This window comes from Eurypyga helias, unplaced genomic scaffold, assembly GCF_000690775.1.
Source record: "Eurypyga helias isolate BGI_N326 unplaced genomic scaffold, ASM69077v1 scaffold7037, whole genome shotgun sequence".
Taxonomy (NCBI): Eukaryota; Metazoa; Chordata; class Aves; order Eurypygiformes; family Eurypygidae; genus Eurypyga; species Eurypyga helias.
In genome coordinates, this window is record NW_010261008.1 from 31,140 (window position 1) to 55,008 (window position 23,869).

The 23,869-nt window shown below is 46.1% G+C and overlaps 1 protein-coding gene across 1 annotated transcript in view; it reads right to left on the reverse strand.

Annotated features, from left to right (window-relative positions):
- Window positions 1-23,869, reverse strand: part of BTBD11 (BTB (POZ) domain containing 11) — a gene marked incomplete at its 5' end in the record, with an annotated part of 75,197 nt that overhangs the window by 13,303 nt on the left and 38,025 nt on the right. The window contains 7 exons of the mRNA XM_010155210.1: window positions 11,356-11,534; window positions 12,960-13,180; window positions 14,784-14,919; window positions 15,029-15,122; window positions 16,239-16,340; window positions 19,536-19,625; window positions 23,004-23,169. Coding sequence (XP_010153512.1) covers window positions 11,356-11,534; window positions 12,960-13,180; window positions 14,784-14,919; window positions 15,029-15,122; window positions 16,239-16,340; window positions 19,536-19,625; window positions 23,004-23,169 — 988 coding nt within the window. The remainder of the gene's footprint in view (window positions 1-11,355; window positions 11,535-12,959; window positions 13,181-14,783; window positions 14,920-15,028; window positions 15,123-16,238; window positions 16,341-19,535; window positions 19,626-23,003; window positions 23,170-23,869) is intronic.

Consider the following 23,869-nt stretch of genomic DNA (forward strand, 5'->3'; position numbering starts at 1 on the left):
TACAGAGTGACAGAAGCATCACAGCCTGTGCCTGAACCTCCTCATTCAATCCCAAACGTTCCAGTAACGTGCTCTTGCACCACTGCCATTGGCCTGGGTACCACTGGGGTGAGGAAGCCACCAGACCTTCACAGAACCAGGTCTGGTCCCTGACCCTATCCATTTCTGCCCAGACTCCCAGGGCAAGGCACCCACAGGACGCTTCCCTGTGAGTGCCTAAGCAACAGGAACATTCATACGACTCATCTGCAAGGACAGCAAAATGGATTTAGTCCTTAGCTACCTAAGTCACAGGCAAAGGCAAGATTTAAAAGCTTTTGCAAATTTTCTCCCACTCTTTGCTGGTAACCAGAGCAGGTCTGGCCAAGTTCCATGGTACCACACGGCTAATTCATGACATCTTTTAACTACCCTCTTGGCTGGTGATTCCTTTCCACACCAGCAAACAGAAAAAAGGTGAGGCACGTAGATATGAGAGAGGCCAAGGAAATAAGCAGGTAAGGGAAAGAATCTTAATATAAAAATTTGAGGAGTGTAGATGTTATACTAAAAATATTTCCAGGCTCACAGAGCAGAAATCGAAGCTTTCCTTTCTCTGAGCACATTTCAGCTCAGTTCTAAGAGTGATGCTCCTTAAATCCCATGAGGGATGAATAGGAGTGGCAAAGATCCTGTAATGACTCCCTTACCGCATCTAATCAAACTGGGTGGGAAAAGGGTAGAGCTGAGCCCTCACAGGCACAGGCTGATGTCAAAGGAAATTACGCGCTCGCCCGCAGGCAGGAGTTGGCTCCTATTACTATGTCAGATGTAGCATTAAAAGAAACACTAAGATAAGAGAAATACTGATACTAAGAGACATCATTTAGCATGGCACGGGGACCAGCACTCAGAGAGGGGCTCACTGCTGTGGCTCTGAGACAAGGAGGACGTCCTGCACCGGGAGCATCTCTCTGTTCAGCATCTTCCTGACGGAGATCCGCAAAGCGCTTCACAAAGGGAGTGAATCACAGGGTGAAGAGAAAAGGAAGATTTAAGGCCAGATTTAAAGAAGGAAGTGACTCAGCCGCCGGGAGGGCTGCAGGGGGAGAGCTCTAGACAGTCAGGGCAGAAAGAGCAATTGCTTCTCTGCTCAGAAGGACTGTGCCGAAGCGTCGCGGCCGACTGAGTCAGCCAGGGAGGAGTGTGTCCGGGGGGATGCTGATTACCAGCAGGGCAGCTCCCAGTTGGATCTGGCAGATGCTAAGAAGTCAGTAAATGCAATGGAGGATGGGGATAATTCCGTGGTTCAGAGCAGAGGGAAGCTTCTGGAGAGGAGAGGCGTAATTGGAAGAGCAATGCTCACCTTCACCCGGAGTGAATAAAAGCAGAGTAACTGCACTAAAGAGGATAGCTACTGGTAACTCCCTCTTGAATTTGCCGGGGTGCACAGGTCCTGTCTACAATGCTGTGGTTTTAGTGGGTCCATGAATTCACCAGTCCCAGCCACAGCAGTGCCTGAGCAACAGCACACATATACTTCAATAAAGACAATGCATCTCCTCCTTCCAGGGTGCCTGTAGGAATGTGCTGATGGAAAATCTGGTATTGAGCTCCCAGTGTCTTGTTAGGAGTTGGAGGTCTCACTCACCAGCCCGAGCCACGGCACCGTGTACCAGGACATCCAGGTGCACCAAGACTGGGGAAGAACGGGCCACCCCCAGTCGCGCAGGTGGGAAAAGAGGACCCCCGCTCGTAACTCCAAACATCACGATGAACAGGTCGCGCATGCGGACCACCTCACGGGAGTCTGCCTAGACAGGCGAGGCACTGCCAGCTCCCTGGGTCACCAACGCAGCACGAACCCTGCTGTGGGCAGACACAAGCCCATTATAAAGCCACACTGCCCACAAGCCTGTGAAAAACCTGGTGTGAACTAAGCTCTCATTAGCTCAAGGTGTGATATGTTCACTCTCAAGATGCTTAAAAACCCTGAGACACCGAACAGAGACGGGACAAAAAGAAAAGAGGTCTTATGATTGGCACTTCAAAGGAAGCAGGGCCATCAGGCAGTGGCTTGACGCACTGCAGAGCTTCCGAGCTCCAACACAGGACACTGCTCTCATTTGGCAGAGAGGAGGTCGGAGACCTTTGGCTTCTGTCACTAACATTAAATACTTACAACGCGTGCCGCTAAAAAGCAAAGAAATCTGCTTGGCTAGAAAGATGAAGCATGTGCTCATTTAGAGCCATTGCTAGCAAACAGCAGCAAGGTTTCTTCTCGAGACACAGGGAGGGGAGCAGAGAGCTGTTACAGCAGAGCAAGACCGCTCCACACACCACCCCGCACGCAGCCAAGCTCTCAGGGCTGTGGCCCTGATCAGCTCCCCGCAGAGCCTCTGCCGGCTTTTACCAACAAACTGGACAGAAAGAGGCAGCAAACAGGAGAGAGAAAAGAGATGCAAAAGGTACAGTCTGTGACTGGATAGCTGGGGAAAAAAAATGGCTTTTTAAAGCCAAATCCTGCTCCTGGAGCAAGCTGAGCTGGAGTGCCTCTGAAGTAACTGGGAACAACTGCAAGAATCCACAACCTGAAGCATCAGCACTGCTCTAGCAGAGAGGAGGACACGTCCAGCCTATTCAACCTTCCCCCTTCCACAGTGCTTGCATCGGGAAGCTCAGAAGCCACGCTGGTTATCACATCCATCCCATTTAAAGCACAAAGCTGGAAAATGCTTCCCCGTCTATCTTATCACCCTACCAGCTGACTGTGAAAGAACAGCTGTAAGAGCTCGCTGCAGCAGTTGTGGGCGGCAATACTAACACCGGAGGAGCAAATTGAAAGTTTGTTTTCTTGCTACAGTTTGATGTTGGAAAACATTGTGCCAGGATGCGTGAGGCTGAGATCTGGAGCGCAGCCAGCTTCCTTTCAGACATGGGCGTTTGTACGCAGTCAAAGGGAGCCGATGTGCATCTTCTGCTGTGGGATGGGGAAGAAAGCTTGGCATAGGATATAATAAAAACATTTACCTAGCCACAGGGTAGTTTACAAATAGGCAAAGGGGAACAGGGAACAACAGTGAATCTTCTGATGGAGACGGTGCTTCCAGCAGAGGGTTGGTCAGTGAGCAAGCAACTTTGCTTTGTAGATACAAGCGGTCTCCTGACTTAAAAGTGCTCTTCAGCAGAGATCTAAAGGAATTCCCCACTCCTGGAGAATGCACTTGAACTGCGAGGGGAATTCATAAACTCTTTTGAAGCAAAACTGAAGGTTTTCAATTTGCTGGAGCAGAGTTGACTAGTCGACTGATCTAAAAAGAGGTGAAGACCTGAGTGGGGAGAGCAGGGGTATTCTTTCCTGAATGTCCATCTGAACGTGGTCTGCAGCAGGACTCAAGAAAGGTTCCTCCAGACTTCGGCACATAGGCTGCGAGAGCTTGCTCCATTCCAGCTTACTCAGTTCAACCCAGCCAAGCCATTCTCGGATGTGGTCCTACAAGGTACTAGACACAGCTGGGAAATACATAGCCAGTTGTTTTTCCAGTACCTGTGGAAGATTTATGTCATCTTGGTGTCTGTGGTCCAAACTCTCAAGGAGAGAACTCAGGTCGGATTTGGCAGTTACACTTAGGTTTTGCTCTTCTCTGATCACACTTTGCTTCAGCTGTTCATAGGGCCCCCATTCCCACACCACACCTCTGGACTGCTCAGTTCTCCTTACCCATCTACAGATACCCCACCACCTCTACATGGCTGCCCTCCACAGCGGTACCAAGTTCGGCTGCTCTTGAAGAAGAGCCTCCAAAAGCCCAACCAGTCCTTTGGGTCTTCCTTCTATTGATGTCGCCCTCGCCAGCTCAGTCCTGTTAATGACTGTTTAACCTAGGTGTGCCAGGCCCTCAAATTCCTCTACCACAAACCTCCAAAACCAAAAGCTCACCGCGATAAGCAGAAAAACCACACAACTCTTCTGGGCTCGGTGTCTGCCCGTTAATACCCATCACTCCCTCCAAAGCAGAGAAACCATGCTGCTCAGGGAACAGGAGTGCTGGCAGAGGTATCTTTTCTCTCTCTGGTCCTGAGGATGCTGAAATGACCCAGCTCTCTGTTAAACGCACAGCTGCAGAAGCACTGCTTCCAGTCACCCATTTCACACGTGGTCCCTGGTAGCTGCTCCAGCAGTAGCGGAGTCTCAGGATACCCCAAGCACATGGAGGACTCATCGGAACTTCCTTCCACGACATGCTGGGATGCCCTTGAATTTTTCCTCTGTTTATGCTCCCCTCTACCCAGAAAGAGCTGATGAAGAGTGAGGGCTTTTTGCAGACTCTCCGGCCCTGAGCACGCAAACTCTATGAGACTTTCTTGGCCATTTCTCTGAACCTTTTCCATCCTTGCCTAGGTGCTCCCGCCTCGGTCCTCTCGCATAATTCACTTTTGCCAGCAGCCTCAAAACTGATTAAACGCCACTTTAGAGGGTCACTCCTAGATGATTAAGCAGCATACACATAATTAATATTAGTCAACAGTTGCAAAGGTAGGGAAGCCCCAGAGGTTGGAGATACAGTTAGAGGCAGTGAACTGCATAACAAAATGGGTTTTGTTAGTGCTGGGCTCAAGTCCTTCCACTGCAAGTACAAACGGAAAAGAATTAATCACAGGTAAGGCACAAATGGACCCTTCAGTTAGTGTCTGGGAAAGCTGCCAAGCCTCCCTTTTCAAAAGACTCTTTATATCACAGCTGTGCATTGTATGTAAAAAGCTCAGATCCCCGGGCACAGTCTAATCCCTGGGTGAGAGCCCAGAAAAGGGCAAGTGTCACATCCATGGCACTTATTTATTGTAAATGAAGAAACGGCTCCTGCCTCTGGCAGGGAAACGTTTTAGAAGGCAAACAGAGGATAGGGAAGAAGAAAATCAAACCTGTGTTAGTGCGAAGCTGAATCTGCACTACGAAAACACAAGAGAGGGTTAACAGTCTGTTCTTAACATGCCACTCGGTACCTGGCGTTCCCACCTCACACGGAGAATGCACGACGTACATGTGTGGATAACTTGCGTCCTGGTTACTCTGAACTGTTTAGACACAGAAGTACTACAAATGACAACGGGCAACGTTACAGGTCACTGCAATTACTTGAGAACAGTGAAACGTGCCTTACGAAATCAAAGTCCCAGCCAAAAGACCAATCACCGAGCACAGGCAGGGTATGAGGTGACAGACAGAAGGGCAAGAGCCACTCCATGGAACCCCTAAGCGGGCACTTCAGCATCCTGGAGGTCTTCAGCGTTATTTTTAGTGCAGGTTTTGGTGTGTCTGTCTCCTCTGTGGAAAGGTCTCATTTTGCTTCTTCAGTTAAAGTATTTCAGTCATCAGCCAAAATATCGCATTTTCAGGTGTTAATTTTTTCAACAAAGGTAAAATATTATGTGGAGAACAACTCTTCTAATGAAACCTGTCATTATAATAAAACCTCAATTTTTCTGTTGAAAAGCAGTTTATCAAGGAAGTATGATTTTACCCAGCGCAGAGGGGTCTTTCCTGATCCATTTCCAAGGCAAGAGAAACATGCACAGCACTCTCCCAAGGAAGGGCTTTCCTCTAGGAGCTGATTATGACCCAGTGCCTGCCCGAGCATATTACAGGGTTCACCTCTCCCCTAAGTCCTTCCTGCAGGACAGGGTAGTCCAACTTCATAGAGCAAAACACAGTTTGACTCAAGTCCGTCTTAAATATTCATTTTAGCCCATTTAGCTCCTTCATCTTCCAGTGCCACTTTCTAGGGCATGTGCAGACCCTGGGGTAAAGCTGATGTTTGCTGACCACGATGCCGGGACTCTGTAGGCCTGGACTCACATGAGTTGAGTCTGTTGACACTCTCTGAGGAACCTGTCCTGACATTTGTTTTAGAGGAATTAAATCCAGAAAGAACACAGCAATAAAGAAACAGGGTGTCCAACTCAAGCTTCAGCTTCCGAACATTTTCCTGCAAAAGTGCAGGTGTTTCAGCCTTTCCTGCTGCTTTCTGTTTGTTGGAGACGTGAGGCTTTTTTTTCCAGTAGTTACTGCATCTGTGACAGAGGCTACATGCTGCTATTTCTGAAAGGATATATTAAAAAAGAATCCCAAACTTTACTTTCTAAGAGATTTCGGGTTCCAAGTGGCTAAGTTACTGCTGGAAAGACTACTTCAGCTTTTAAACTATATAGGCTAGGCTCCTCAAGATACCCACATACCTGAATCCTTCTGGAATTTTAAAAACTGTTTATGATTTTGAATTGTTACTTGTCCTCAATGACTGTCAACACTAGACTGATGGCTGTTATTCAAAAAGCTCAGCCTTCCAAAAGAGCCTGTGCACTCCTGCAGGTTTCTTCAGCTGCCTACAGGCGCATTTGTAGGGGTTGAGAAACTCTGCAGGAATTTTAAATTCTGAGGAAACATCTTTGCAAAGTAGTTTCCTGCATCTTTCCACAAGCCTGGCTGCACACTGTGATCAACACCTGACTAATGGGCTAAATTTTAAAATAAATGACCTTGTCACTGACAACCGATGGGAAGGATGCAGAAAAAGCTGCAGAACGCAAGTGAGGAATGGTGATGAAGGACACCTCTCATGACTTTTCAAGCTGCTTTCATCCTGGACAATACCCTAGCAGGAATACTCGCAGTCCTAAGCCAAGTTTTCCTGGCATGAAGCACTCCCAGTGTCAGGCGAAGCTTTAGGCAACGCTTCAGCACATTCAATGCACATGTGGACTAACGCGTTTCAGCGGTGAGTGCCCACAGATGATCCAAAGTAATGGCAAATAGCAGCTACCCGCCCATACCATGGCGGGGAGGGAGAAAGTTGTAAGAGAGATTATTTGGAATGAAAAGGTGGTGTTTTTTTCAAAGAACTGAGCCAAGGACAATCAGATGTAAGTTGCTGTATGCAGAAAAAGCAATGGATGAAACTGGCTCATAACTTTGTACTACCAGCAACGGTGCTGGCTCGTCTTCATGGATGGAGCTGGGTGATTTAAATGACAATTCAAGCTCACGCTGAGCTCCAAAGTGGAAATCTAAAACCAACCTCCTCCAAAGGCCAGATGTGTTTAACTTCCAAGGTTATGGTTTTGAGTGTCCTTCTTTTCAGGTTGTGGAAATGTCAAGATAAAATTGAAACAGCTCCAGGGTTTTCGTTGACAGAGGACAAACAAGCATTCCACATGTTCAGCACGTTATCCTCAAGAGAACCTCCCTGCAAAAACACAAGAGCTGACCTGCAAGCCCCACCTCGGGCACTACAAGCCCGCAGATCAGGGTGCAACCTCAACGCACCTCTTTTAAAAGTCTCTGTTTGGGGGGGCCCAATCTCCAAGCCACGACCAGCCCTCAAGCACATCCATTCCTCAGGCAAATACAGTCCTCTGACATGGGGCAGGAGAGCAATCCAGCTCAGAGCCAGGCTCACGCAAAGCAAACATCAGCCTCATCTGGAGGCAAAGGAGAGCTTCCAGTGAGAAGTTTGGGGGTTTCCCCAGGCTATGAAGAGCCCAGCACAGATTCCAACAGGCACAAGTTTGGCTGCATCTTCCTACCCTTCTTCTCTAACAAGATCTCCAGTGTCATCTTAGCTTTGAGGGGCTCAACTCTGCTCTACGCCGCAGCTGAAGTTTAGCTCAGGGCTACTCGCTCCCAGAAGTGCCTCTCCGGCTTTTGTCTCACGCAGCCCTGTCCAAACCACTTCCAGCAGGCTCTGTTTGCGTGCTTGTCTGCCACAGAGATTCAATCCACTGCAAAATGGCAGCGCCTTTCCCCCTCAGATGGTGGCCCAAATCCACCACCATGTCATCAACATTTTTAGTGTCAGAGCTTTCCCGGTTGGAGTTTTGCTTGTTCGTAGCAAAGTGCCTTAAACCGAGCTCTCCACGTCCTTTCCACTGACACTGCTTTCTCGGGAGTACCTTGTCTCTGGTCTTTGGTTTGGTAATGACCCAAGCTCACTGCACGACAGCAAGAACTGTGCAGGGAGCGAGCGCAGAGCGATTCCCTGCCTGTTCTCACAGTTCGGCCTCACCAGCATGGAAATACTGGCACTTCTCCGCTCTCCATCCAAATCTCAACGGTGCAGCTGATAAAGTCATTTAAAGGCATGAAAGGAAATGAAAGCGCTCCGTCCCACTGGAAGCCACCAGGAGCTGGGTTTCGAACCTTCATTTGTGCTTTTGGAAGTCTTCCTCCAGGGCTTTAGTGCAGCAGCGAACAACCGATGTGCAATCTATGCACTGTTCTTCCCCACTTATTTCACAGCTTGAAGAGAGGCAATAAAACTAGGGACTCGAGCTCAGCAGTTTTGCCTGATTTTTGTTGCTGCTCTGGGTTCCAGGATCAGGATTTCTGCAAATTTTATTTTTATTTCTATTGTCAGTGTCCCGGCACACGAATGGGAGCAGAGAGCCACCCTGAGAACACTAGCATCAGTGCTGGCTGGTGGCAGATCTCCCACTAAACCCTCATATCTGGACCCTCTAGGGACCATAGATCTGATGGTGCTCCTGTAGGTATTGGTTATTTTTTCTTTAATATTTTCATTTTTGTAGTTTCTGGCCTCTTTGCATGGCCTGGGAACCTGCAAGAACACTTCATCTGACAGTGCAAAGAAGAAGGTGGGGACAGAAGGCGTGCTTCCCACTCTGAGACCTGCCCTATGCTTCTGTGCAATTTTTGGACAGTCTCTCTGGCCACATTACTCAAATTACAAATTGCTGTCTGACTTATCCAGGTTGTCACAGCTTCTGAGGTCAAGATTGTAACTCTATAAGGCGCTGAAAATTTGCCTGTTTAATTACCTCAGTTTCCCTGTTTGTAAAGGGGGGATAAGATCATCTTCCACGTCTCAACTCATTAATATCTGCAAATTGTTCAGAGACTACGGGATAGTTGGAACTATTTATAGCAATGCAAAATGCCATTTCTATTAGGTGCAAGTTGCCATGCAATTAAAATATACTGAGCATCACAATATGTAGCAAATGGGACAACTTGTTTTACAGCAGCAAAGAAATGCTAAGTGGCCCTGTGCTTCCTAGTTGTTTATTTTATTTTATTCTTTTTGCCCTGAAAAACTCATTAAGGAAATGTACTGGGCCAGGCTGTGATGTTTAGCAAGAGCCATAATCTCTCTCGAAGTTCCCAGCCCACAGGGAAAAGGATGTCCATGTGAGCAAATCAAACTCCTCTACCCACAGCGCTACAAAATATAGAGCTTTACAATTTGCTGTGGAAAAAGAGGGATGTGAACCACAGTTATGGCCCTTCTGCACCTCTTAAAGGAGATTTCCATTCTGTGGCTATATATAAAGAACAGCCTCTGCTCTCAGCCCTTCCAGGGAAGGGGAACAGAAGATCCTTTGAATCTCAGCTTTCCTCGGCTTCCTTCTACGGAGTGACCAGGGAGAACTTTTATTGGCTTATTCCCCTACAGATGAATTTATTATTATTCCTTCCAAAGGGCTGCATAGAGTATGTTCTCATTTCTGTCTGGCAGAGCTTTGTAAGAGGCCGTTTGGACAAGACCGCTGCAATAATTCATGCCATTTGCAGACAATTTGTAAACTCTTACAGTGTCCCAGAATGATTCATTACTTTCCTAAGAATATGAAGCAGTGTATGTGTTTGTGTTTGTGAATATCCATGCTCATGAAAAGGGAAGACAGGCAGCTCCCCTAGGCCCAGAGGCCGGAATGAAGAACAGCATGGATTTCTTGGTTGTTGTGTAGGGGTTTTTATGGTATTTCAGTTGTTTCACCCCTCCACATTTTGGGTTTTAAGTGAACCCAAAGCATAAGGTAGCAGTCTTAGTTGTTCCAGTGTCTCCTAAAAAAGGTTCTGGAAAATCCAGCCTACCATGTCACAAAGGTATAATCCTATGTAAATAACTTATTCTAACGATGATCAGTGGCTTTGGCATCAGCCACCCAGGAGAAGAGCAATTAAAGCCATCCCTCATCCTAGATTACAAGGCCTAAACTTAATCTCCATTAAGTTTTCAATACGATTAGCTTTTGATCAGCTTTCAAAACAAACAGCACCTTGCCGGTAGTTTCTGGATGAACATACATAAACCCAAGCGAGTTGAGAACAAGGAATCAACAAATCCTAGGATTTGGAATGATTTCCTGAAAGCTAGGTCAAATATTCTCCATAAATACCCATCTGATACAAACTAACCCCAAAGGGAAGAGGCTCATAGGAGCAAAAATCAGAACAATTGCTGGAACAAATGTTCAGGATTTGCTTGGGAGTGTAGTCCAAGCTCTCTTTTGCAGCAAGATACAAGAAATAAATCCACGTAGGCTTGGCAAAAAGTCTGGAACCTTTTAGTGTTGAGTACCAGAACCTCTTCTTTTTTCACATTATTTTGGTTATTGCTGCAGGTGCTAAAATTTATTTGCTCCTTGCCATGACATGTAGAGTTGGGTGAGAAATGTTCCTTACCTCCCAGTTAAGCAATTAGAAGACCATACCAACATGTGTTGTGGTGCACAAGAAAAAGAACAGCAATCAGGTCCTTCTGATGCTTTTTATCATTAAAATGATTTTCTGGTGACAGTAAAGTTGACTGGACATGGGAGTCACTGACTGACTGTGAGAGGGACCCAGTAGAGAAGAGACTGTTGATTGTAACAGGTTTTAAAAAGAAGTATCCAGCCCTCACTAGGTAAGACATTTTCCTCTCCTTGCGTGCCCCATGACTGTCCCCCTATACCTGCATACCAAATGGTACCTCCCTCAAAAGGTTTTGTTAGTCTGATTTGTTTGGCTAAGAAAATGTCAGCTGAAAGAATAAATGTGGTGAGGCTGCAAGTACAAACACTCAGACAGAAGATTTTAAAAAATTATCCTGTTGTGTGCTTGCAGAAACCAGTCTCCCCACAAGTTTAAGAGTCCAAATCCCACATGAAGGGAAGAGAAAGTCATGTGAGAGGTTAAAGAAATCCAAAGCAAACATGAATATTAGCTTTGTTGTATGGTCCTGTAAAACAAGCTGGGTAAAGTTACTCTTTGGGTTGGTTTGGTTATCGACATCTCTTGCTGTGCTGCAGTGACCCTTTTGACTTTAATTTCACCACCAACCATCAGTTTCTGTTGTCTCTCCAGCTTATTGTCAGCATCAGTATTAAGCTGTTCTAGCAGGAGATGTGATTAGCTTGTGTGTTTTTAACTCATGCTTTCACAGTGAAAAAAATCTGAGATACATAATGCAAATAATAATAATCCTTTACGGTATGAACAAGGTTTAGGACAGCTGCAAAACCAATATTGCAAGCTTTGGGTCTTACGGGATGGGAATGAGGCTGATTTCTTTAAAAATGTGTAATATATCCTACCTTGCTGGCTTTCAGTATCTCAAACATCAGAGGCAAGCCTTGTGTGATGAGCTCCTCTGTGTACTCTTCTTCCTGAATGGACTTGAATTCCTTTAGCAAGCACTGGATGAGGGGTCGTCGGTGCTGCTGGAAGGACGTGCGCAAGGACTCCAGCCATGTGTGCAGCGTCCAGGGAACACCTACGGACAGAGGACAGAGCTCATTGCCAGCTTCAGAGAAGGATGTGCCCTTCTGCACTTTCACCTTTAGTCGTGTTAAGATTTTAAGCAATATCTGCCAAATAACCCTAGAAATCAAATTCCTATTTATCCCCGATTGAGAAGGCTGGGGGTTACCAGGACATCCCAGACATAATGCACAGAGGCTTTCCTCCAAACGCGAAGAGAAGACTCTGGTCTCTCTGCTCATCTAGCTTTCAGCTGCTCTGCTGAGACTGCCAATTTGTGGTAATTGCTGTGGTGCTCTGTGATGCAAAAGCCTTTTGGAAACTAGATTTACACTACCTCATTTGTCTCAATGTGGCCCTGGAGAGCCATTAAATGGTAGCAAAAAAAAGATTTTGGTCACTACCCACCTGGACTCAAACTGGTGGTCTTCAGATTAAAACTCTTTAAGCGCTACCCCATGTTCTCTCCTGATTATTACTATTTTCCCTAAACAGCACTGGGTGAGTTAAGCAGATCAGCCTTTTCAAGCAGTTTGTCGTGGCACAACCGCTCTCCAGGAACTTAAAGGGAATGCTCCCATGCACTGAGTGAGAAAGCACATGGAGCTAACGTACCTCTGAAGGCATTAGGCTGGATGTGACCTAGTTTCTGCTCTTGCAGAACGGAGTGGGAGGAAACGCAAGCCTGGTGTTTGGCTATAAAAGGTTTTGCCTTCTATTTCAGCAAGCGTCCAGCGCCTGGAGAGCAGCCCTGTTGCTCTCCTCTTGTTTGCTGCCAGGTCTTTGCCTGCTCTTCCCACCCCACGAGCCACCGCTCAGACTGATCCGTGCCATGTCCCCAGGCACCGCACCAGGCAGAGGGATGCCAGGCACCTCGGTCTCTCTCTCTGGATGCAGATCAATGGGGACTGTAAACACACAGTCCAGAGAGATTCCCCTCTACCCCATCCAACCATGCTCCCCACGGGCAGGCGCAGCTTCCCAGCTGGCTGCTATGATGTTCAAGGCCCATGCTGGCAGAGCTGGCACACCAAGGAGCCAGTTCCCTGCTCCTGCCATCAGAGGCTCACAAAGCCCTGAAAATAAAGATGTTTTAATTGTGGACTGCTTTATGGCAGACCGCAAAGGAGGAGCTGTTGGAGGTGGCCCACAGCAGCCAAACACTGCCCCAGAGTCTCAGCTAATGCTCTGGCATGCAGCAGTGAAGATGGATGCTGGTGGAAACCACTCTGTCCTGCGGAAAAGTGCCAGTGGCCCCTGATGGGGTACGCTGTGGAGCCAAAATGGGCCAGGAACCTGCCAGATCCCCCACCAACTCCTGCTTCCACAAGAGTTGAGGGAGGCAGAACTGTGGTCGGTTTAAGCAACAGCCCATCAAGAGATGCATTTCGTACAGCGGTCCCTCCCCGGAGGGAGAGGAGAGGGCACCAGGACTGACCTATGCTCCGTATGTCAATGGTCACATCCACGTAACCGTGCTCGGCACTGTGGTACATGGCCTCCTTCAGGGCTTTCAGCTTGGCCTTGCTGTTGCGGCTGGCACAGAGCGGAGCTGCTGCCGAGTCAGGCAAGTCCGTCCCCTCAGCCAGGATCTCCTCCAGTGACAGAATATCGCTCTTCTCCTTCTCTGGCTGAGCAAGCAGCTTACGAAAGACATTCCTGTTGATCAGAGCATGAGGGAGAGAGGGTGGGAGAGCAGAGTCAGCGGCTGGGCTTTCATTGTGCCCGGCGTACTTGTGTTGACATGGCAAGTTAGGACACCTATCCAGGAAATCACTCCAATTGATGGCAGAACCAGCTGAGAGCAGACCCAAGGCAAGCACAGCTCCCGCTCGCCCACCTGCACTGTCTGGGCCACGTCTGCCAGACGCTGCTGTCGTGACAGGAACCATACAGATGTCGCACGAGTGGCGGCCTCTTGTGGGAACAGAGACCCATGAGCTAACCGTGACTCAAAGCTTCTTCCCACAATCAGGGAGGGCCGAGGTGCCTCTGGACAAGCTCTCAGGACTTCCACCATGGAGGCCACTTGAGAGGGGAGCTGCCTGGATCTACTGAAAGCACCACCACTCGATTAACACTCAAAGCAGTCTGGGAAAGCTGGAGCAGCTAGACATTGAACAAGGCCAGTCAGGGCAGGTTCGAGCACATCTGGGACTACTCTGCAAAGCCATTGATGTAGTTGGACCATCAAATAGCAACACCCAAACTCAGAGACTTGGCATCCTCAGGTTTGTACCAGCGTAACCTCATTGATCTCAACAGAGCAGCTCTCGGTCTCGCAGCTGTGAGAAGAGTAACCGGGCTGGTCCCCATCCCACCACCCCCTGCACCTGCTCATACCCCAGTGTGGGGTGGCAGTGGGGCATGGCATGTCCCATTCTAATTTAGGGCAGAGAGGGAAGGAGGAGGGAGTGTGCATGAGCAGTGTATAGGTAGGAACATAAGAGCCAGGGCCTGACACGTGCACAGCCATCAGCCAAGCCAAGGAGAACCCCAGGTCCTCCTTGGGCACGCGTTTCCCACTCACGCTGGCTGAACGTGAGACTCCAATAACCAAACTCTCCTCTCTGTCCCAGGGGTCTCTCGCAGGGTCCAGATGGGCAGCGTTGTGCGAACCCGCCCTGACATGCCGTTAGCATGTTGTTAGACTGGCAGCTCATCTCTAAGCAAACAGACGGTAGATACTGTCTCTAACCTGTATCTATGTTCCTCTGGATGGCTACAATCAGAAAAGTAGGAACGTGAAGATCATAATACTAATCCATTACACTGCAGTCAACCCCTGAGCGTTGCAAGATCATGCATGCCAGGTGCTCACTTCATTACGTTGGTTTTTTTTTTAATTTGCAGCATACATACAACATTAAGACACACAGGACTTTACAGTAAACACAGATGCAGAAACTCTATTCAACGAAAATTATGGCTGCAGCAGTACAGGCACAATTTGCTCAAACCTGAAAAATCTGCCAAGAAATTCAAAAGGAATGTCTTTGGAATTCCTTTCTGCCGTCACATCAGCTGCCATTTAACAACCACTGCATTGCAACACACCACGAGGAGTCCCCTTTAGATATCCAAAAGCAGCTTTGTACCACCAACTGGTTAAATTCACATGCTAGCAAGGAATTCTTACATCTCTGCTCAGTTGGCAGCATGTACAATTGTCCATGCAGAATTTTCACTCATCTGCTCAAACCAGACGCCCAGGCAAGAAATAAGCACTTGAAGGAGGCCACTAGACTCGTTCCCACTCTACCTGTGTCCATGTGCAGCAGCCTGACTGAAAGAGTTCATGTCACCTTGTGGAGTCATGGAAATGCCGTTCCTGTACATTGTTCCTATCATGGGGTCAGCTCCTCGCTCCAGCAGCAAACTGACCAGTTCAAAATTTCCTGCAAGTCAAGAGATGCAGTTTTACTTCTTTTAAAATCCAGTATTTCCTCACCTAAACCACAGATCCCGAATGAAGCATTTTTTACAGTGGGAGGAGAAAGTCCTTACCAGCAGCTGCTGCCAACTGTAAAGGAGTTTCAGAGTAATTTTCCTCTCCATGCTCCAAGGAACCTTCTACCTTTGCTCCAGCATCCAGCAGCAGCTAGAAAGAAAATTAACTGTTTAGAGCAACCGAGGGTATCAGAGTCTTCAGAGTTCATGAACAGTGACGAATGAGAGTCTAATGCCTCTTGTTATCCGCAAACCAGGTACGATGGAGACAAATGACATGCAAATTCTGCCCATTGTTTCACAGAGGCAAATTGATTCCTTTTTTCACTCATTTTAAGCTACCAGACACCAGGAGCACTAGTGTCCAACTTCAGAGCCAAAAAAGCGTAACCCAGTGTTTCTGAATGGGAAATGGGGTAAGGTCAGTGTTAGGAAGTAATGTGCTGGAGATGGAAGTACTGAAAATTAGCCCAACAAGCACCCTTCCTTCATGGTCTTCTAGAAGCCCAGCACCATCCTAAAATGGACCAGATTTCAATTCCATCTATCTTTTATATAAAGACATGGCCAAAAGACAGGCAATTCTTAAACCCAATTGCAGCAATGAGTCCAAAAGCTTTGATCTCCATCGGGCACACTTCCACATAAATAACAACAATGCTGAAAACAAAAGTGGCCAAGAAGAGCAGGATGGAGCCCGTGCTCCAGCCCTCTCTTGGCCATTTCTGTCTTGAGGCCTTCACAGTTTTGGCTCTTCGGTAAGTGTGCCACAGGCACAGCTGTTTTAAAGAATAAAGCTTCTCAGCTTTTGAGATGCCAAAGCACAGAACCAGCATATCCCACACGACACCTCCATGGGGTAAGGAGAGCGAGTGCTTCTCCCCCTCTGGAGCTGCACAAGGGCTGTTGTCCACCTCTCCCCCGCCAAGGCAGCAGTTTTGTATTTGCTAGAATATTATAGTGTAAGAAAGTGTAATGAATGAATAAACAAACATATAAAACAAGTGGTCAGGAAGGAGCACAAGGAGTTGTCAGACTTTCTTTGGTGCAACTTTGCTTTAAAATTGTCCTATTTAAACCTCATATTGGTTAAGGTTTGAACACCGTATTCACTATATAATAGGTTTCCCATGTATCAGTACACTCTAGAAGAAGCAGAAGTAACCAATATGAGTATGACAAGAGGATACTGGTTTGAGATGGATGTAATTAGAACTGAAGAGGAGAAACAAAAGAATGAGATGCAGGTAGGGAAATACAATAATACCTGAACTACAGGAATATGTCCATGCAACACAGCAAATGTCAGAGCTGTCCAATGGCGGGTCTCAGGGTGGACGGATGGGTATTTATGAGCAGTACTGACAACCTACAAACAAATTAGAGTTATTTTTTTAAAGAGCTATACGTAATAAAATTCAACCTGCCTGAAAGCCAGGCACGTGAGGGAGTAAGTGAAATAGAAAACCTGGGAAAAGTATTTATAAAATGATTTGCTTCATTTTTTTCCTGAAAAGATTTTCTCAATATTAAAACTGTTCATGCTGATTTGACAGCTTGAATAGAGTTCATACCAAATGAAGTCTTTTTACCAACTACTGTAGCTCCATCTAAACCACTGGCCACCAGATACTTTTGCACAAGGTCAAAACATCCACAGCTGGTTACAGCAGGACACACTGGGGAAGCAAGGATGGATCAGGACGCTTAAAGCTAAGGACCGCTCGCACTGACTTCTCCAGACCATCTATCAACAGCCCCCAGTCTTGTGACTGCTCCAGGCCCAAAGAAATTCTTCCCACGTACATCAGTATGACTTTTGTCACTGCCATCATGAAATACACATCACAAGCTCTACCCTAGAGTTCACAGGCATGCTTCCAGGCTCCTCCTCGCCCACCGGAGGAAAAAAAACAGCCGAGAAGGGACAGGGCAGAGCAGCACTTCAGAAATGTTTTAAGAAAACTCCTTTTTACTGCCTTCTCCTGTCTCAGTTGAGTTAAAAAAGCAGGGTGGTGACAGTTAAAAGAGATGCAAACTATATCCTTAGAAAACAAAATGGTATTTTTCAGATTGCTCCTTCCATTTTCTATGCCTTAGTGCCTCATGCCTCTAATGTAGACATTGGGGAAGATGAATAACCACTCTTCGCTTCACTTTCCCTGTCTTAAAGACAGGGATATTAATATTGATGAGGTTCACAGAGATGGTAAAATCTAATGAACGTTTGCAATCCGAGACTGCACACTCAGATGGAGTGTGACACTAAAATTCAAAATCTTATTATTGATCTTCAGAGGAGGACTAAAATCAGAGTAAAAGATGCACCATCTCTCTGTCTCATCAGGCAGCTGTGCTTTCACTACCTTGTCTGGATCACTTTTGTCCATGTAGGGGAGCAGGGCCAGTTATTAAATGCTCAGCTGCATTAGCAGTTCACATTTCCAAGCGCCACATGCAGCGTTTTGCTAGAAGCACACAACCAGACCCTCAGTCCCAAGGACGGGAACGAGGCAAAAAATCTGAAGAGCCCGTGCAGATCCTGCAGCTTGCCACAGGAGCGGATCTGCACCAGCACCTGGCTGTTATCTCCCAGATTTGCCAAAAAGAGAGCTCAGAGTGCCAACAGAAGAAGTGTGCCGATGTCTGTGCAGAGGCATGGGGCTTCTTTGGCTCTGGGATTGCTCAGAAGGAAGAGGATGGAGCAGCTTGAGCCTTGGGGTTTAGGCTGGGGAGCAAGAGCAGCGGAGGGTGAGGATGAGCAGGGTCACGGTTCAGTGAACGCATCCAGCTTCTCTTCCAGCATGGATTCCCACCACTGTTTGGGGCAGCCCAGGGCAAGTGGCAAATAAAATGAAGTCATTTTAACTCCTTTGCTCCTTTTTTTTTGGCTAGAGTTCTTTCCAGTCAACACGGTGTTTGCAAAAGGCCTAGAGCTGACTGGGCTTTTAACGCCTCAGTTGAGACTTGCTGAGGAGCAACAGGTCCCACTGACTCCAGAGTGAATTGCAGCTTCTCAGCACATCTGGAAATGAGTCCATTTTTGCTCAAGATGGGCAATCAAAAAGGGAGGCACCCAGCATTTGAGGCTACTTTTGGAAACATATATATATAACTAATTTGCAGAGTGAAAGGGGGAAAATGATGCAGGCACCTGACAGAGTATTTATTTTTGTTCATGGTTGATTTGCCTTTTTTTGCCATAATCGCCCAATTTGCACAGTTGGTTGTGGTGTGCACAAATCATCTTATAATTGCACACCATAATTATTCACAGTTCTTGTCTCAAAGTGTTTTCATTTGATTTTAGAGCAAACACTCTACAGAAACGAATCAGGGAGGTTCACATCCCTCACTGGAGCTGTTCTCTCAGATGTCAGCAGTTTCAGGAAGACAAAACTCTTTAAATTTGCATTTGGTTCAAGTCTGGAAGATTACTGGAGAAACCGGGAGGACTGATCCTAATAAAAACTTGTCCTAGGAACCAAATAATGCCACCTCACCTCTGAGCCACAGGCAGGGATAAAGAAGAGATCAGGCTCCATGCCCATCCAGTCTTTGGTCTGTCTATCAACAGTGCTAACAAGAGTTCAAGTATTCAGTTATTGCCAGCTCTTGAGGATGGTTTGCTTGAATTTGGGGAGGGAAGAGGTGAGAGTGGAACCGAAATCATCAGCTGATTTCACAGAAGCCACCGAACAGCAATCAGATGGTAACGACTATCAGTTTCTTACAGTTGACATCCATTTCTACTTTTAAATTAGATTTTTTAAAAGTGCAAAATGTCTGGCTGAAAGCAGTGACTCTAATTTATCAGCTCACTCAAGTCCAAACAGAACAGATGGAACACAGATAAGTGAAGCAGACAGCTTAATTTACTCATGACCTCAACAAATTGAAACTGGAATCATTAACAAATAATTCTTTCGAAGGTTTTCAAACGGCTCTTTAAAAATGTACATACCTGCATTGCACAGAGTCAGACCACAATCTGCTTGGCGGACAGATTGTGTAAGCTTGTGATGTGCATTCATCAAAGAGACGTTCATATTCTGGAAGCTTCAAGCTCTTCATCCAACAGTTTTTAGCCCAAGGCACTTTGTAGAACAAAACAGTGGAACCTACATTGCACTTGTGTGCTGAGGATGCTTAGCTGGAACATCCCACTGCACATAAGTGCTCAAGCTTTGGCAGGTTATCAGACAGGTATTTCTTTTACCCTCTTCATTTTAACTCAGCTGAGATTCAGGGGGTCCTTCCAATGTCGTTAGAGCTGTGCTCTGTGCTAGTGCTAATGCCTGTATTCATTTGCAGTGTGCAAACACAACTAAATCAGTATTACCTGTGGGGTAAGTCCGATGATTAGATTCCTTCTGCGCAGCGTATGCCAATGTTAACCTAATGCAGTTTGATTTCACTATTCATTTCAAGTGGTGTCATCCAGGAGAAGACAAATTTATATTCTTTTTAATTCTTGGGATTTCCCCTCTGCTACACTTTCAGGGATTAGTTTAAGTTGTAAACAAGTAACAGAACAAAGATACAACCAACAAAAAGTCCTCACCTCAGCATTCAGATCTGCTCCAGCATCTAGCAGCATCTGCACCATAGCCTCATCACCCCTGACACAAGCATACATCAGTGGAGTCATGCCCTAGTCATTTTTTGGAGTTGAAAAACAAAGGAATTGACAAATTTAACACAGAACTCTCTTTAATGTTTTAAACAATTATTTAAGTATATATCATCAGGACTAACAGTATGTATTTAATGAAAGCCATTACCTCTGTTACAGACATGCCCTTCAGACTAGCAAAATCCAAGCATTTTTGTAAAATCTCCATTTTCATTGTCACTTGTGTCAACTGTTTATTTTTTCATGTTATCCTCGGCATCCTCAGCATGGTGAATGAAACTAGGCTTGTCAGACTCACCTCCATCTTCATATACTAAACTGAGCATCTTTGTCACCTTATGAGAGAAGTGTTTTTATCAAAGCAACTGTATTTACACTGGTATTTTAAAAAGACAATAATTCTATTCAGTTTTCTATGCTCACAGTTTCATAAAATCTAACTTTCTGATTACCGAAAGAGCCTTTAAAAACATCCCAAGCTCCTCTGAAGGCAGGTTAGATTCAGGCACAGCTTTTTCAATGCAGATACCATAAGGGGCTGGAAATGTAAAGACTTTGTATAGCACTCTCTAGCAAACAAGGACTTAATTTCAAATTAAATGCCAGACAGCACTGTTGCACATTGCTGCCTCTAGGAAAACATAGCCCTGTTTGGAGGAAAAGCAGATTAAGTGACCCTTCACTACCGAACCACCACAATGCAATTTGTAATAATCTGAAATACCTGCTGTGGCTGATCACCGTTTCCCTTAAGATAAGTACTACTGTGGCTGTGGTAATGAGTCCAGACAACACCATGGAAAAAAAAAAATCATTAAATCTACCGTAAATTGTAACAGAAAAAGCTGCTTATTAAATACAGTAGGGGGTGTTGATCAACAGCCACCAGTTGTTTTGCAGTAAATCTACCACCAGCACACAGCTACCACTGATGCGTGTTTATAGCCTACCTCGAGGTCCCCTGGTAAATTCACTGTCAGACAACAGCACATTTGCTGCACGACCTGAGTGCTGCCGTGAAGTGAAATTTATGTTCAGAGAAACTGGAAGTGCCCAGCATGGCCAGACACGGAGCCATGACACCGCTCTTCCTAGCAATAGTCCAGCATCCCTCTTTTTGTTGAACTACCCCATTTTTGCTATTTCCATGCAGGCTTAAAGGTAGTGGGTCCTTATGTATGGAAGGGCTGTTCTTGTAGAGAAAATAAAAATTAAAGTTTGTCCCTGCAAGGTACTTTGAGCCTGCTGGAAACACACTGATCATTTCGCAGGATCAAATCCGTAGCATATTCTGGAGATGCAGACCAAGGGAATAGGCATTTGGGGCCTTATGCCGTTAGTGAGAAAAAACAACTTCACCCCAGGCTAGGAGTGTTCTTGGGTGACTTGAAGTTACTTGCAAAGAGAATTTGAAAGTACTTCAGATACAGTCAGTAGCAAAACATTTCCTTTGGCAGTCAATAAACACTACAGGAACAAACAGGATCACATGAATTAGAAAAAAATGTGTTTGGACCTTGAAACACAGGGATGGGACAGCAGCTTAAAATTAAATACATGTTCCTTCAACTATTATTTCAATTTCTGTAAGTGGTGTCATTTGATAATTAAATCAAATGTTTAGCACACGGGGTCTAATCAGATCTGAAGAAAAGAATTTGAAAACCCCGTGCCAGGGCTCTCCCCTGCAAGACGCAGCACAAGGGCAGTCACAGCGAAGAACCCCACAGCAATGCCCGGAGCAAAGGGCCTGCCTGGGGACCACACGGGATATTTTGGCCCTACTGAAGCTGAAGAGGGACCTACCACTGACTAAAAAGAGGCCCAAAATGTTATGCTTCAGCATCAGGGTGTTGAAGAGTTAATGAGGTTTCTAACCTCCCCTCCTCTTTCACTGCTGTCCCTGCTGCTTTTGCCTCCACGGCCCCCCAGGCTTGCTCTGCAGCTCAGCCTTGCACTGCAGCATCACTCAGCCCCCTTCTTTGCACGTGGGAGGAATGGATTTTTAATGAGCCCATCATTACTGTTCGACACACACAGAGGAACATGACAACAACATGTACAATGAACGCAAAGGGCATTTGGCCTTTGGCAAAATAAAAACCGGCTCTTTTTCTTTCAGCCTTGTATCACTTGGGGCTCTGTCCTGCAAGATGTGGGATCCTACAAGATGTGGGTTGTTTGATCCAGTGAAGCATTTAAGCACAGGCTTAACTTTCACTCAAATAGGATGTAAGCATGTGTTCAGAGTTAAGCATATGATTCGGTGCTTTGATGAATCAAGACAGAGTGTTCCCAGGTTTCAGCCTGGAGGACAGAGGAAATATGCTGTGAGAAGTTTCCAGGCTCTGACTAACTTATAATAGTAATAATTTTAAAAGTGTTATTTATGAACCTTGGAATGAGCAGTGTGATACGGTTTTATTTTGGGGAGAACTGCCCTCTTCTAAAGTTTTTCCTCAAACAAATCCACAATATTGACTCAGACTGAAGCTACCGAGCAGCAACATAACTCACATTCCCAGAGCAGCTTTCATCTCAGAGCACCTAAACCCACTTACAACCCAGCTCCTGTCCCAGGCGAGCACCTGCCTCTTGCCAAAGGGGATGTCACAGCCCTCAGAACATGCAGTGACACTTTCATCAGGGGCACCAGAAAATTCGGGGAACTCCATTTTAAAAGGAAATGGTGGTATCCATGGCTGTTGTTTCCCTCTGGGAAGGGGAAAACACCTCGGTGAGCATCACAGTCCAAGAGACTGCTGCCATGGGGGCAGGTTTATCCCCAGACACAACCACCAGCCTCATGGAGATGTAACTCCAGGGAAATTCTGGCTCCTCAGTCAGTGGATGTTGGCCACAATGATTAACGGAGAGAAACATCACAGAGAGACTTTCACGTCTGGAAGGTCAGTTCTAACTGGGCTCAAATCAATTGAGTGCCAGCAATTAACTATTTCCTGACGGGGGTTTGGTGGTTCATGTGAATTGTGTAGCAGACCCCAGGGCAGTGTTCAGAGGAAGGACATTCACCTCACAAAACCCTGCCCCACACCACTATTCATGGCATTAAAGCTGTTTTAGGTACCCAGATCAACACTAAGCTCTCTTGGGATCTCTTTCTGGCTTCAGCCGACTCAGTTCACTGTTAAGAAGACTTAAGGGGATGCTTTCACCTCATGCTGAGTTACCTCAGCACCAACGGATCAATACAACTCGAAAAGACCAAGCTTAACTCAGACGTTCACGCGGTGGTGCTTTACCTCAATGCAAAGTAGCGCAGGTCAAGCATTAAGGTCCTGCCTATGTTTAGCTCAATGCTGGGGATCATTTGCTGTGATAAGCAGACCAACTCTCATATTTCACAGTTGCTTCTTCACGTTTCTATCTTGTTACCTGTTCACTCATGCTGTTAATCCCATCCGGCCCCAGCAAGGATATGGCTTGTTTAACCAGATCCGTTCGGCCACAGTTGAGCATCCGAAAACCCAGGTCCTGCTTGAACTTCGCTTCAGTGGCAACTGCATCCAGTTTCCGAGACGCACAAAAACAGTCGTCAATTCTGTGGATGTGAGAAACAAATTCCCTCAGAGGACAATCAGAGGACAGACCTCACTGTCCACAGGAAAATAATACTCTGCCCCAGCTTTCAAGGATGTAGGTCACGCACACGTTCTCCTTTGACCTGTAGGTTCAAGGGAAGAGCTGAATGGAAAACGCTAATGCAAGCTAATCGAGACTGCCCTTGGTCTTATCTTTCATGGGACAAGCTATATGTTTTATAAAAAACTGGGGGGGGGGGGGGGGGGGACCACTCCAGAGAACACCCAGCAATTCCAATCCAATGTTTATCCAACTCAGTTTCATCTTATTAAGGGACAGATTTGCTTTTCTTTTATGCTGAGGAGTGTCTGGGGCAGAGGGTGGAGTTCAAATTCACAGTACTTTTGGCGTGAACTCGGATACAGGCCTGTTTGGAAAATCACCACTTTCATTCTCCAAAAATTCTAGGTCAGAAAATGAGGGGCTACTTATGAATGAAAACCAAAATAAAGATCAAAAGTGAAAAAGTCAACCGTACAAATATTCTTTTCTGTTTCATATTTAAAAGATGCATTAAACCAAAAGAAAAATATAAACAGCACATCATCTTTTAAATTTCTTCTTCAAAGTGCTTTATCACAGCTTTATAAAATCAATAACACTGCTTAATATTTAAAAGCAATATGTGATGAATATGCTGTTTACATAGAAGCAGTGGC